This window comes from Macaca thibetana, chromosome 7, assembly GCF_024542745.1.
Source record: "Macaca thibetana thibetana isolate TM-01 chromosome 7, ASM2454274v1, whole genome shotgun sequence".
Lineage (NCBI taxonomy): Eukaryota > Metazoa > Chordata > Mammalia > Primates > Cercopithecidae > Macaca > Macaca thibetana.
The window spans coordinates 117,057,074-117,070,314 of NC_065584.1; the positions used below are offsets into that span (position 1 = coordinate 117,057,074).

A 13,241-nucleotide genomic window follows, 5' to 3' on the forward strand; every position below is an offset into this window, starting at 1 on the left:
TGTGCTGAGATCTGGCCACTGCACTCCAGCCTGGGCGACAGAGCGAGACTCCGTCTCAAAAAAAAAAAAAAAAAAAAAAAAAAAAAATTTAGTCGGGCGAGGTGGCTGGCGCCTGTAGTCCCAACTACTTGGGAGGCGAGGCAGGAGAATGGCGTGAACCCGGGAGGCGGAGCTTGCAGTGAGCTGAGATCGTGCCACTGCACTCCAGCCTGGGTGACAGAGCAAGACTGTCTCAAAAAAAAAAAAAAAAAAAAAAAAAAATTCAGATGAAGCATAGGCATTTTGATGTATTTCAATTAAATTCAACACAAAACCAGTAAATTGTAGTGACCTCATTTTTTCCAACCACAAAATGAAGATAACAATTGAACATAGCTAAAGTAAATTCAGAATTGAAGAAAGTCTCTATGCATCAATAATAAATACTCCAGCATGGCCAGTGAGCCTAGAGCCATTTATTTAGTGGATAGTGTTTGTCCTGTTGAGTTTAGCACGCATTGAAACAAGATGCAAGAAGCAGAAGAGCATCCATGGAAGAAAAAATACTGGGAAAGAGACTTGACTTCAAAATGAAAGGCCATGTGTCACATAACTGAATTTTGCCAGCCTCTATTCATTGCATAAAATTGCTGTAGATGACAATGGATTTGCTGTCTAGAGCTAAGATAAATAGATCTGGATTCTAACCTCATCAGGTTTCTTATTTTGAGACCCCTCCTTCCTTCCCAGGTATTTTACTCATTCTCTGTCTTGATGAAATTTGCAGTGCCATATTTATTGTGTGGCTTTATATGTCGATGTTAGTATTTGAACAAATTTCAGTGTTCAACATTGCACATAGTAGGTGCTCCATAAACCCTCATTTAAGAATCTGGGACTAGCTGGACATACTTCTACAGTATGCCGGGAGTATGGTTTCTCTTCAGGCCAAAGTGGAGTTTTACTTGATGGTTTGTGTGGAAGTTTAGAAATAACACTCAGAGCTGGTATTTCTACAGATGTTCAAGTTTATCACTTGAATGAAAGTTTCTAGCTTCTTGTATTAAATGTCCTCATAGTTTTCCTGATCAGTAAGAGGCCGCTCGGAGCAGGGTATACCTTATCATAGCCACCATTAAAAGTTCTTAGGACTTCATGTTCTGTCCCTCTACCATTCATTGCCTCTTCCCTCTTGAAGCTAAAAGACTTTGAAAACAAAAACAAAACAAAACCACGTTCTAGAAGTTGGCAAAATTAAAGGTGTGCTCTAGTGGTGATCTGGCACATTGTAATTGAGATTGAGAAAGGAGGTGAATGACTGCCACAGAGGTCGATGGAGCTGAAGGAAATGTAGTCAAGTGGTTTGTATGCAGAATGTGTGGGTTGAAGAGCTGTGCGGCTCGGTGAGAGGCTCACTTATCGGGGATGCAGTCTGCGGACGCCTGGCGAGTTAACTTCCACCTGCTGGAGGAGGGGCCGGGGCGGAGCTAAGATGCGGAGGAAGGTGACGCACGAGCTCTCCAGTTCGCCCGCTCCTGGCCTGACCCCCACCAAGGCCCATACCGCAGTAGGCTCCTCGGGCTGCTCCTCGGTGAGTACAGCTTTGATGTCGGCTCGGCCGCCTGCTGCCATGCCGAGATTTAGTATCGCCAGTGGGGGAGGGCGTCCTGCTAAAATCCTCGAGGTGGAGGCTGGGGTCAGACAAAGGATGGGTAGGATTAGAATGTTTGGCTATCAGTAAGGGGAAGGGAGTACTGAGGGAGGAGATTGGGCAGTTCATCAAATCAGAACGGCTTTTGCTGGAATGGAGGTGAAAGACTGCATTCAGAGTGGACTAGGGAAAGATGGAGATGGAGAGCCTCGTGCCTGCCTCCAGCCTTTTCCATCAGAATTGCAGATTTTGCTGTTAAAACAGCTACTCCCAGCTCTTTGGAGAGCGAGGATTTGTATCTAGTGACTAGAAATAGGCTTTTTTTTTTTTTTTTTTTTTTTCAGAAAAAGAAATTGGAGGGTATAAAAATTTTAGTTTCAGTGAAGGAAATGCACAATTTTGCCGCCTCCCATCTCTCCATCCCCCATCCCCCATCCCCAGTAGAAGAATGATTAGAAGGAGGATTTGCGCAGGGCATGGTGGCTCACGCCTGTAATCCTAGCGCTTTGGAAGGCCGAGGAGGGGTGGATCACCTGAGGTCAGGAGTTCGAGACCAGCCTGACCAATATGGTGAAACCCTGCCTCTATTAAAAATACAAAAATTAGCCGGATGTGGTTGTGGGCGCCTGTAATCCCAGGTAGGGAGGATGAGGCAGGAGAATCGCTTGAACCTGGGAGGTGGAGGTTGCAGTGAGTGCAACAAGAGTATATTAAAAAAAAAAAAAAAAAAGGCATTTGCAAGGCTGCTGCCTGAAGCATCCATCCCAACAGGTTAAGCAGCTGTCGGGTAAGCTGCAAGGATAATGTTCCCTTGTTTTGCAGACATACCCATAGAAACCAACATTTAGGACAGGCTGACCCTCAGGCTAGTTTTCTCCCTTTGACCACCATTGCCTCCCCGAATTCTAACCTCCAGAACTGTAAGGCAATGTTACCAACATAATAATAGCAATATAGGGGCTCATTCTGTGCCTGGCATTGTCCTAAACACTCTTAATATGTATCACAACAACCCTATGAGGTAAATGCTTTTATTATCTCCGTTTTGCAGAGGAGTAAACCGAGGGATTTGCCCACGATCACTCAGCATGTGGCTGAGTAAACATACCTCAAACTACCCCAGCAGATTGCAGGGCGGGATCTAAGCAACATTTTCCTTCCTTTCAGGATCTCAAACGTATTGGATATTTGCTAAACTAAAATGTTTTCCTGCCACCACTCCCAACCTGCCTGAGCTTCTTTACCATTTGTGTCTTCCTGACTCCCTCCTGTTAGCCTTTTCTTCCCTGAGACTGGGAAAACTCAAGATGCCACTATCTCTTTCTCAAAATTGAGGCAAGTTTGGTTTATTTGTTTTAGTAAGAGAAGGAGAGAGTGATGAAGTTAGGAGTAACGCAGAACTTTCAGGGAGCTACAAGGAGGATAAAAATTATGAGTAAGAACCGCCATTCCAGCCTAGCTTTCCCAAGAATGCAAACAGAGGGAAATGGATACCTGCAACTGTTTTGTTTAATACCTTTCTGCAATGATGTTGTGCCTAGCATAGAAACTTAAGACAGAAGCAACCTCCTAAGGATTTTTTAATTACATCCTCTTTCTGAGTGGTCCTTGAACCACAACCTGGAGTAGTTGCATCATTATAATTGTATTATCACAATTGCTGATTGTAGCCAGTCAGTATACATTTGGTCTTTTATCTGCAGGTTAAAAATGGTCTCCAGGATGGTCTCTACCATGCTATCTGGCTTACTGTTTTGGCTGGCATCGGGATGGACTCCAGCATTTGCCTACAGCCCCCGGACCCCTGACAGGGTCTCAGAAACAGATATCCAGAGGCTGCTTCACGGCGTTATGGAGCAATTGGGCATTGCCAGGCCCCGAGTGGAATATCCAGCTCACCAGGCCATGAATCTTGTGGGCCCCCAGAGCATCGAAGGTATTTACTATGTTCTGATGGTTTGAAGTTTCCATTAGCATTTTAAATAATATATTTGTGCACGTCTCCTCACAATAACCTTATAAGTAGATGCTTTTATTATCCCATTTTTTTTCAGAGGAGGAAGCGAATCTTTAAGAGACTCTGCTTTCTCATGGTTTTCCCTTTCTTCCTCTACACAGTGTCTGCATACTTACATATACACACCCACATGAGAATGTAAGTCCTGTGAGATGTGGGACCTTATCTGTCTAATTCACAGTTGTAGCCCTAGCACTTAGCACAACATCTGGTATGCAATAGGTGCTCAATTAATGTTTGTTGAATGAATGAAGGAGCATCTAGTGTTATCGCTAAAGAAAGCTTAGAACCCAGACCTGATGTTTTCTCCTCACTGCTGATCTTACTGAAATTGTGTCGTCAGATAGCTGCCTTTTGGGTCAATGCCAGCCAGGACTTGTAAAAGAGCTTCAAAATGTAGAACCTACAGGATCTGACTTGATTCTTAGGAATGACTCCAGTATACCCGAGAGGAGACAAAAGAGGTACTGACATTAAGAGTTTACGCTGAAAGCTTTTGAAAATATTTAAAAATATAACAATTTTATTAAATAATAAATTAAGAATAATTTGTTTTAAGGTGGCAAGACCGTTTCCCCCCTGAAGTTTTCCAAGTTTCTGGCAATGTGGTCATAATACTTGTATTAGTAAGCAGTACCTCATTTGTTTGTTGTTTAATGATCTGTTTATAAAGAGAATCTAGCTCCTGTGAGCTGGTGACGCAGCATTAGACAGATGCTTTATTTCCATGCCTTGATTTTTATCCTCTGATTCTAATGATCTCCTTCTCCACTACGGCAGAATCCTAAAGAGGTAGCATGGTTAATTTAAGTTAAATGCAAGGGAGCATTTCCTTATAGTTCAGGGATTTGCCCATGGAGTAGGTCCGAAGGAAAATGATAATTATCTCTAAAAACATACCAAACAAATGCTGTTTGTTCCCTACAGATTGATTATGCTATTTTGCCTGAGTCTGTGATTTTCTAAAAATGCTATCTGCCCCAGGGTTCTGTGAATGTCGTGAATATTGTTGATATATGATTCTCATTTTTGTTTTGTTACCCATAGTTTTAAGCCATTGAGTAAAACTAATTCTGTGAGATTGTAGTCTGTTTAGGTTGACATCTGATTTCAGGAGTAGATTAACACAAATGCGTTGACTCAGCAAGCATGCAAACCTAGCACATGGCTTGAATGAGAACAAATCCGACAGAGCTTCCTGTCATCCCTTTTGGGGAGAATCTCAATCCTTCTCAGCATCTGTCACCTGTTACTTCAAGCACGCCTATATATTTCAGGCCAGCTCTTTTGAGACAAACAATAAATATCTACCTTTTTAAGGCAGGAAGTGCTTGGTTATTCACCTAAGCTGTTGTCATGGAGAAGGCTCTCTGAGTTTCCACTAATACCTGAGGCCTGATCAGCTGCGCTGGAAAAGAAACAGCCACTCCCAGGGCATGAAAAGCCTATGTTTATCCAGAGACTCCATTCCCTCCACTAGCCAACTATTTAGTACCCACTATATACCAGGCACTAGGCAGGAGACTGATGCAGCTCTGCCCTAAAGATTCACAGTCTGAGTGGAGAGGGAAGCCGGGATACACATCAAAAGTTATGACAGTGCCTCCCAGCAGGTGTTTTGATAGATGTACACACAAGCTGCTGCCGTGGAAGCAAAGAGAAGGAGTAATTTAGTCTGCTCAGGAGTGGGTGGGGTGGCTCTAAGGAAATGCTGCTTTGAAGAAGCAACATGTGACCTGGGTTTTGAAGTTTGAGTAAGAGTCCATCAGGGAACCATAAGTGTAAAGGCATGGAGGTACAACTGTTACGTACCCACAAAAAAACTAAAAAAATAAAGAAAAGGTACAGAGACATGAAAGATCATGGATTAGGACAATTCAGAATTAACAACTCAATTTCCCTTATTACCCTTGGAATCATGTGCTAACATAGCAATCTGAAGTCTGCCCTATCGGTGTCTGTGGAAGGGATGCACACTGACTTGAATTTTAGTTTTCTATTACTGTATAATAAATTACCACAGATTTAGCCGTTTTACACAGCACTCATTTATTATTTGAGTTTCCCTCTGCTCAGGAGTTTGGTGTGGGTTAGCGTTCAGGTGCTGACCAGAGGTGTCGTCTTGGCTGCGGCTTGGGTCCTCTTCCAAGCTCGTGAAGGCTGCTGGCAGAATTCCATCTGAATTATATTGTAGGACTGAGTTCCCTTTCTCTCGCTGGCTGTCAGCCAACCAAAGCCCCTCTCAGCTCCTAGAGGCCGCCGCAGGTTGTAAGCCACGTGACTTCTCCTAGCTGGAAGGAGAATATCTCCTCAGTCTTCTGATTATAATGTAATATGATCCTGGGAGTGACTATCCCATGACCTTTTTCATATAACAAGGGACCCATATCTCATTATATTCCCAGCAGGTGGGAATCTTGGGAGTCATCCTAGAATTGTCTGCTATAGCTAGGATGAAAACTAACAAAGAGAATAGTCCAAAGATACTTCGGGCAAAAACAACAAAAGAAGAAGCCTGGGTTTTTCCCAGTCTGGGACCTTGGCATTGAATTTGTTGGGTGGTCTGATCATGTATTCATGTGAGTTAGTTATTGTTTCCCCTCATCCATTTATTTGCATTATCTTTGCTCACACTCCCTGATGCGAATTCTCTTTGACAGACACATGGAGTATCTTCCATACCCTTCCAACACTGATTTCACGATTTTATTATGAAGAACCAAGTTGGGGAAGTTTATTTTTAATTGTTACAGAAAGAATATACATAATATAGTATTATATTGTACAGTAATACCGTATTCTGGTGTGAATTTCAAATACATTTAACATGGTGCTATGAGCACAAACCATTGTCAGAGACACCTGAATTTGAATGCCACCTTCATCATTTATTACTAATGTGACCTTGGGCAAGTTACTTAACTCCTATAACCTTCTGTTTAGCTTAGGGGTAGGATTTGAATTCACTTACTTGTAAGCAGGTAATGTTCCAGTCCAGAGAAGCAAAAATAAAGTTTTAGCATGGATAACCGCACTACCAGGAAATCATTTCTAAACGAATCATCATCATCATCATCACTTTAGATAATTACTGGGTGTTAAGTTCCTTGCAGGCAGACTTGTTCACTGCCCAACACATGGTATATAGAAGACAAATACCTATCGTGTCTACTTTAATAAATTAATTGTATGATCAATGGATTTTAACAAATGTGTATATTTCCTCTCAAATATAGAATTATAAATTGATCTTTTAGTATAGGAATATACTATCAGTATAAATTAATGTTAGGTCAGGGAGGTATCATATATCCCATTAAAAAATTTTTTCTTCTTTGATTCCATATCCCTTCTAGTTACTGTTCCAATTTTCTGCTGCCTTTCACAGCAACCTTTCCTCACATGCTGATTGTACTTCTTCACCTCTCATTCTCTCCTGGTCCATTGTAGCCCACTGTTCTCACCACTCATTCATCAAACCAACTAGTATTTATTGAGTGCCAGGCACTGTTTTAGGTGCTGAGGAAATAAATGTGAACAGCAAAGTAGCAGGGCAAAGAAATGTAGTCCTTAAATAAACAAGTAAGTATTGGGCTTTCCTTTTTTCCTTTACCTGTTTGTTAGTTTCATTTACAGGTTTCTCTGGCGGCCTTTAAATGTTAAGTTCTCCAGGGCTCAGTGCTGGGTCCACTTCTCTTATTTCCCTCAATTCTCTATCTACTTGATCTCATTCATTCTCTTGACTCTCATCCATTTCTTGGCTCGTGACTCTGGTGTTTGTATTTCAGCCCACACTTCTTTGTTGTATATCCATAGACTTACACTAATTGCTAAATTGCCAGGTTTCAATCCTGATTTCTCAAACCACCACCTTCCCCAACCTGTTTATATCAGTCTTTTCTGTCTAAATGAGTAGTGCCGCTGCTTAGCCATGTATGCACACTAAATACCTACAGTAATCCTTGATTTTCTCCATCACACTTCATGCCTCAATTTTAAGTAATTTATTTCATTTTTTATTTCTAAAATCCATGTGCAATTTGCCTGTCTGCTTCTCTCTAGCTCTACTCCAAATACCCTGGTCCAAGATACCATCGTGTCTAGCATGAAGTTTTGAAATCGCCTCCTAACTCATTTTCCTGCTTTTATTCTTGATCCCTTTTCAATTGTTCTTCACAGGAAGGGCAGAGTTAAACTTGAAAAGTTTAAACCATATTACTGTCACCTCCGTAGTTACAGTTCCACTGGTGGCTTCCCATTGCACCCTGAGTAAAAATAACCTTTCTTGCCATGACCTACGGGGATCCACAGCTCCGGTCAATTGTACCCCCGACTTGGTTCCGCGCATTCTGGCCCTGAGTCACACCGGCCTCTTCCCACCTCAAGGCTATCAACACAGGCTGTTCCTCCCACTCCTTGTGTAGCGAGTTTCAAAGTCACCCACTCAGAGAGGCCTGCCTGACTGCCCTGTCTGAGTAGCACCCCCCTCCGTTCTCTGTTGCAGTCTCTTTTTTTTTTGTTTAAGCTCCATAGCATTTTTTGTCATTTATAATCATTGTTTGTTTTCTTGCTTATTGTTTATCTCTCCACTGGAATGTAAGCTCCATGAGGCTATATCTGTTTATTAACTGCAACGTATTCTAGGCACATAGTAAGCATTCAGTAAATATTTGAGGAATTAATATATAATATTGGGGAAAATAAATATATCTAATGGCAATAAGTATGTAAATACTGTTTTACATCTGGATCTGTCAAGCCTTTCTTCTTCCTTTTATTTATTTATTTATTTTTTTTTTTTAATTTTTTTTTTTGAGACGGAGTCTCGCTCTGTCGCCCAGGCTGGAGTGCAGTGGCCGGATCTCAGCTCACTGCAAGCTCCGCCTCCCGGGTTCGGGCCATTCTCCTGTCTCAGCCTCCTGAGTAGCTGGGACTACAGGCGCCCGCCACCTCGCCTGGCTAGTTTTTTTTTGTATTTTTTAGTAGAGACGGGGTTTCACCGTGTTAGCCAGGATGGTCTCGATCTCCTGACCTAGTGATCTCTCGGCCTCCCAAAGTGCTGGGATTACAGGCTTGAGCCACCGCGCCCGGCCCTTTCTTCCTTTTAGTTCAAGGAAAATATTCCATTTCTATTCTGCGTTTTTAAAAATCTCTGCCTAGAAGTTCTTGCCATGAGCTCAGTGATAATGTGCTGAGCAAAAATGTCTGTTATCTAGAATTGACTGTGACTGTGATCACCAGGGTGCAAGGTTTGTACCCTTTGTACAGCGCCTCCCAAGGAGCTAGAAGGACTTTTTGCAGTTCTGGGACTAAACCAGCAGAGGCCAACTAGACGAGAAGTTTCTTTTGGAGGATTCCTGAACCCTGGTAGCCAGCCTCCTGGTCCTTAATAGCTTTAAATGGTCACGGGGTAGAAGCATTTGCCAAAACATCCAGAGAGGATTGGGGGTTATGTTTAACTTCTCCATGGGTGCCTTAAAAACAGCTTGGTAAGGAGCGTCTTTCAAATGTGTAAATTCTTAGTCCAAAGCAGATAGAAACACAAAGACAAACAGGGACCTACTTGGCATTACATGAAGAAAAGAGTGTATATGTTTATGGCAGATAACTGGGGTTGAGCCGTAGCCATGCTATTTTCTAGCTATGTGTAATCTTGGCAACTTTCTAAGCCTTGTTCTGTCAAATAAAATGGGCCCAAATAAAATGGGCTTATCTGGTTCGAGTTGGTGTTTGAAAAATAAAAATAAAATAAAATAAAATGGGCTGTCCAGCCCACTCTTAACGTGCAATCAGTGGGTGCTGTTAGCAACTGAATTGCAGGCCTTCCTCCTCTCACTTTGTGGATTATCGACAACATGTTTTCAACCTTTAATGGCTTGCCCCGATCTTATTTATTTATTTATTTATCTTTTTTTGAGACGGAGTCTTGCACTGTCACCCAGGCCGGAGTGTAGTGGCGCGATCTTGGCTCACCGCAAGCTCTGCCTCCCGAGTTTATGCCATTCTCCTGCCTCAGCCTCCCGAGTAGCTGGGACTACAGGCGCCCGCCACTGCGCCCGGCTAATACTTTTTTCGTATTTTTAGTAGAGACGGGGTTTCACCGTATTAGCCAGGATGGTCTCGATCTCTTGACCTCGTGATCTGCCTACGTCGGCCTCCCGAAGTGCTGGGATTACAGGCGTGAGCCACCGCGCCCGGCGCCCAGATCTAATTTTTGATTACTCATCAGTTAGCAATGCAGTTCAGATATGCTTCAGTGCACCATGTATTTCAGCAGTAACCATATTCTCCCAAGCCCAGCCGGTTGCTCGCTGGTCTCCAAGACATAGCTAAATGGCTACTGTTGTTGTATTATCCCCAGAAACGAATAAAGCCACCAACTGTCCAAGGGACTGATTCAGAGAACCATGTGCTGTGAAATGGGAGCTCTTGGGAGTCAGAACTGGTTGTGCCAGCTGACACTGATGATGGCCTTCGATGGCCTTGGATGAATCTAACCGGAAAATGTGCTTTCGTTTTCAGAACATTAACAGCTTCAGGTAAAAGATGGCTCCTCAGTGCCAGCTGTTCAGTTTCCCCACAGTTCTAGGCCACCAGATATCTAGCACTGTGATAACACCAGATATCCAGCCATTAAGATAGAACTGTATGAACATTCACATTTGATGGCTCTGAATAATTTTAAATCTATATTGCCAAACATTAAAATACCCACGTTCTGCCAGGCGCAATGGCTCACACTTGTAATCCCAACACTTTGGGAGGCCAAGGCGGGCGGATCACCTGAGGTCTGAAGTTCGAGACCAGCCTGGCCAACATGGTGAAACCCCATTTCTACTAAAAATACAAAAAATTAGCTGGGCGTGGTGGCGGGCATCTGTCATCCCAGCTACTCGGGAGGCCGAGGCAGGAGAATCGCTTGAACTCAAAAGGTAGAGGTTGCGGTGAGCCGAGATTGCACCATTGCCCTCCAGCCTGGGCAACAAGAACAAAACTCCATCTCAGGAAAAAAAAAAGAAATCCTTTTTTGTAACACTGACTGTTGGACTTCAAATTTTTCACTTAGAAATAGAGACCCGGCCGGGCGCGGTGGCTCACGCCTGTAATCCCAGCACTTTGGGAGGCCGAGGCGGGCGGATCACAAGGTCAGGAGATCGAGACCACGGTGAAACCCCGTCTCTACTAAAAATACAAAAAATTAGCCGGGCGTGGTGGCGGCGCCTGTAGTCCCAGCTACTCAGGAGGCTGAGGCAGGAGAATGGCGGGAAACCCGGAGGCGGAGCTTGCAGTGAGCCGAGATCGCGCCACTGCACTCCAGCCTGGGCGACAGAGCGAGACTCCGTCTCAAAAAAAAAAAAAAAAAAAGAAATAGAGACCCAAGGTTATTTTCTTAATAAATACCAAGTGGAGAAAGAGTCCTGTGGATGATAGGCTCCTTGAAGAGGTAGATTCTAGGAGCCTCTACTCTGCCAAGCTTTGGCTTTGGTAAAGGAGCGGCAGTGCCTCTGCTTTATCACAGGGTGGCAACGATTGCTTCCCATTTGAGGATAGGAGGGTGAAGCAAACCTTGAACAGTAGGGGACCCTCAGTTTCTGGCTAGTCGCTCTCTGCAGTTGGAGAAAGCAGTGCAGCTGACTCTTATGTATCTTGACTAGAATCTGTTTCTAGGTCATCCTCACCCTGGAGGAACCAATGAGAACATTGGGTTTGTAGGCCATCTTTGAATGGACTGGGACCCCCCATTGCACCCGTGCCTTTGGGGTTACATTTTGTCCACCTTGAACTTCAATCGTGAAAGTCTCTGGATGATTTTCAGTTTTCTCTGTTGAGCAATTGCATGTTTAGTAATGAGAAATTCAAAAGAAACAGGGGGAGGTTCTTTTTGGGAGGGGGACAGGATAGGAAAGATGAACATGATGACATGTTTGTGTGTGTTTAAGATGCCCTGGGTATCCAGAAGGCACTTAGATGTGTATGGCACAGGAGAGTCATCTGGGAAAGGAAGGGTTTCGGAGTCATCCCTGTGTCAGTGGTGGCTGATGCTGTAGGAATGGATGGGGTCACCCTGGGTGGGTATCGAGAACAGCAGGGCACCTAAGACAAAGGCCAGGTAGATGAAGAAGAAAACACAAAGGAAACTGGGATAAATCGGCCAGAAAGGAGAAGAACCAGAAAGATAGAGTGTAATGAAAACAAGGAAATAGTGTTCCGAGAAGGGGCAGTGGTTACCTCTGTCAGGATCAGCGGAGAGGTCACATGAAATAATAAAAACCATTGGATGTCAAGTGTTCACTGCGGGTAGCAACACGGAAGTTACTACTTTGTGGGGCCTTTGGGCAGATCTGGCTCTGGGGAGTAGTGGGGGCCCACCGCAGGCCGCAGTGCATGGAGGGGATAATAGGAAACAAGGAAGAAGATACAACGTATAAATGTGTTCCCAGAATGTCAGGTAAAGGGGAGATGAGTAATAGCTGTGGAAGGATTGAGGGAAGGGTGAATGATTCAGAGCTGAGGAAGGTTTCTGTTAAGGTTGTTGTAGGATGTGAGAAATTCAACTTGCTGAAGTGCTCATTGCCAAGAACCAGCAGAGAGGGAGAGTTGAAGATGTGGGATGGGGAGCAGCAAGTGTGGAGGTGGGAGAGGATGAGGACTGGAGCACAGGTGTTGGCCTGCGTCTTAGGTCATTCCTTCCTCCATTGGGGAAAAAGGAAAGCGGCAAAGGTGTGCTGGGATACAGAGCTTTGGTAGTTTTGACCTCAGATGTTTGCAAGCACTGTACTATTTCTAGCCACCTGCTCAATTAAAATAAGAATACAAGAATGAAATGCATGCAGTCTCCCAAATCTCTTTCCTTTGCTTATACATTTCATACACCACACTGATAATGTCTTTCGATGTTTTAAAATTTTGGACAGCGCTATTTTTAACTTTTATAGCTGTAACTATTAGTTATTTACTAGTTATAAACTTTTAATATTTACTTTTTATAACTCCTAGATACCTTGTAGATCAAAAGATCTAAAGTGTTATCTTTGTCTATTTTATATCTTGCTTAATAGTAATAAATGTTTTAGTGAAGCGTATACCTGGAACAAAATAGAAAATAATCTTAATAGGGTGTTGGGGAATTTTATGTGAACACTTCATGTGTCTTTGAAACAGTACAATGTAAAAAATTAGTACAGTCTTATTGCATGCACAAAATGCGAAATAATGTGAATCTTTCCCAAATAACAATTTGTGAAGAATCACAATTTCAAAGTAGTAGGCTTAGTAATTGTAAACAATGATAGCAGAATTTGTCATCATCCTCAATTAGGATTGTTCTTGAATTTTGTGAATTTTCAATCACATGAGTGAGATCTTTAGTCCATTCCTTAAATAAAATGTGACTATCTTAGAATATCAAAGAGGGACACAGAAAACCAGATAACAACTCCTGAAATTAAGTTTACTGTATGGCAACTACTAATTGCTCTGCCAGTTGTCTGACTATAGAATAATCCTTGTGAAATGTTCACTTCTATATGGGATGGAACCTGGGCAAGTCTGAGGCCCAGTGTATGGAAGTCACTAGAACCAGATGTAAATCCT

General features: G+C 43.0%; 1 protein-coding gene across 3 annotated transcripts in view; it reads left to right on the top strand.

Moving 5' to 3' along the window:
- Positions 1-13,241, top strand: part of SCG5 (secretogranin V) — a 118,260-nt gene that overhangs the window by 60,467 nt on the left and 44,552 nt on the right. For 2 of the 3 annotated variants that reach the window (XM_050800124.1, XM_050800126.1), the window contains exons 1-2: positions 1,350-1,570; positions 3,334-3,566. In XM_050800124.1, the coding sequence (XP_050656081.1) occupies positions 3,341-3,566 (226 nt within the window). In that variant the 5' untranslated portion in view covers positions 1,350-1,570; positions 3,334-3,340. Of the gene's footprint in view, positions 1-1,349; positions 1,571-3,333; positions 3,567-13,241 lie in introns of those variants that run through there. The other variant, XM_050800125.1, reaches the window with a different exon arrangement.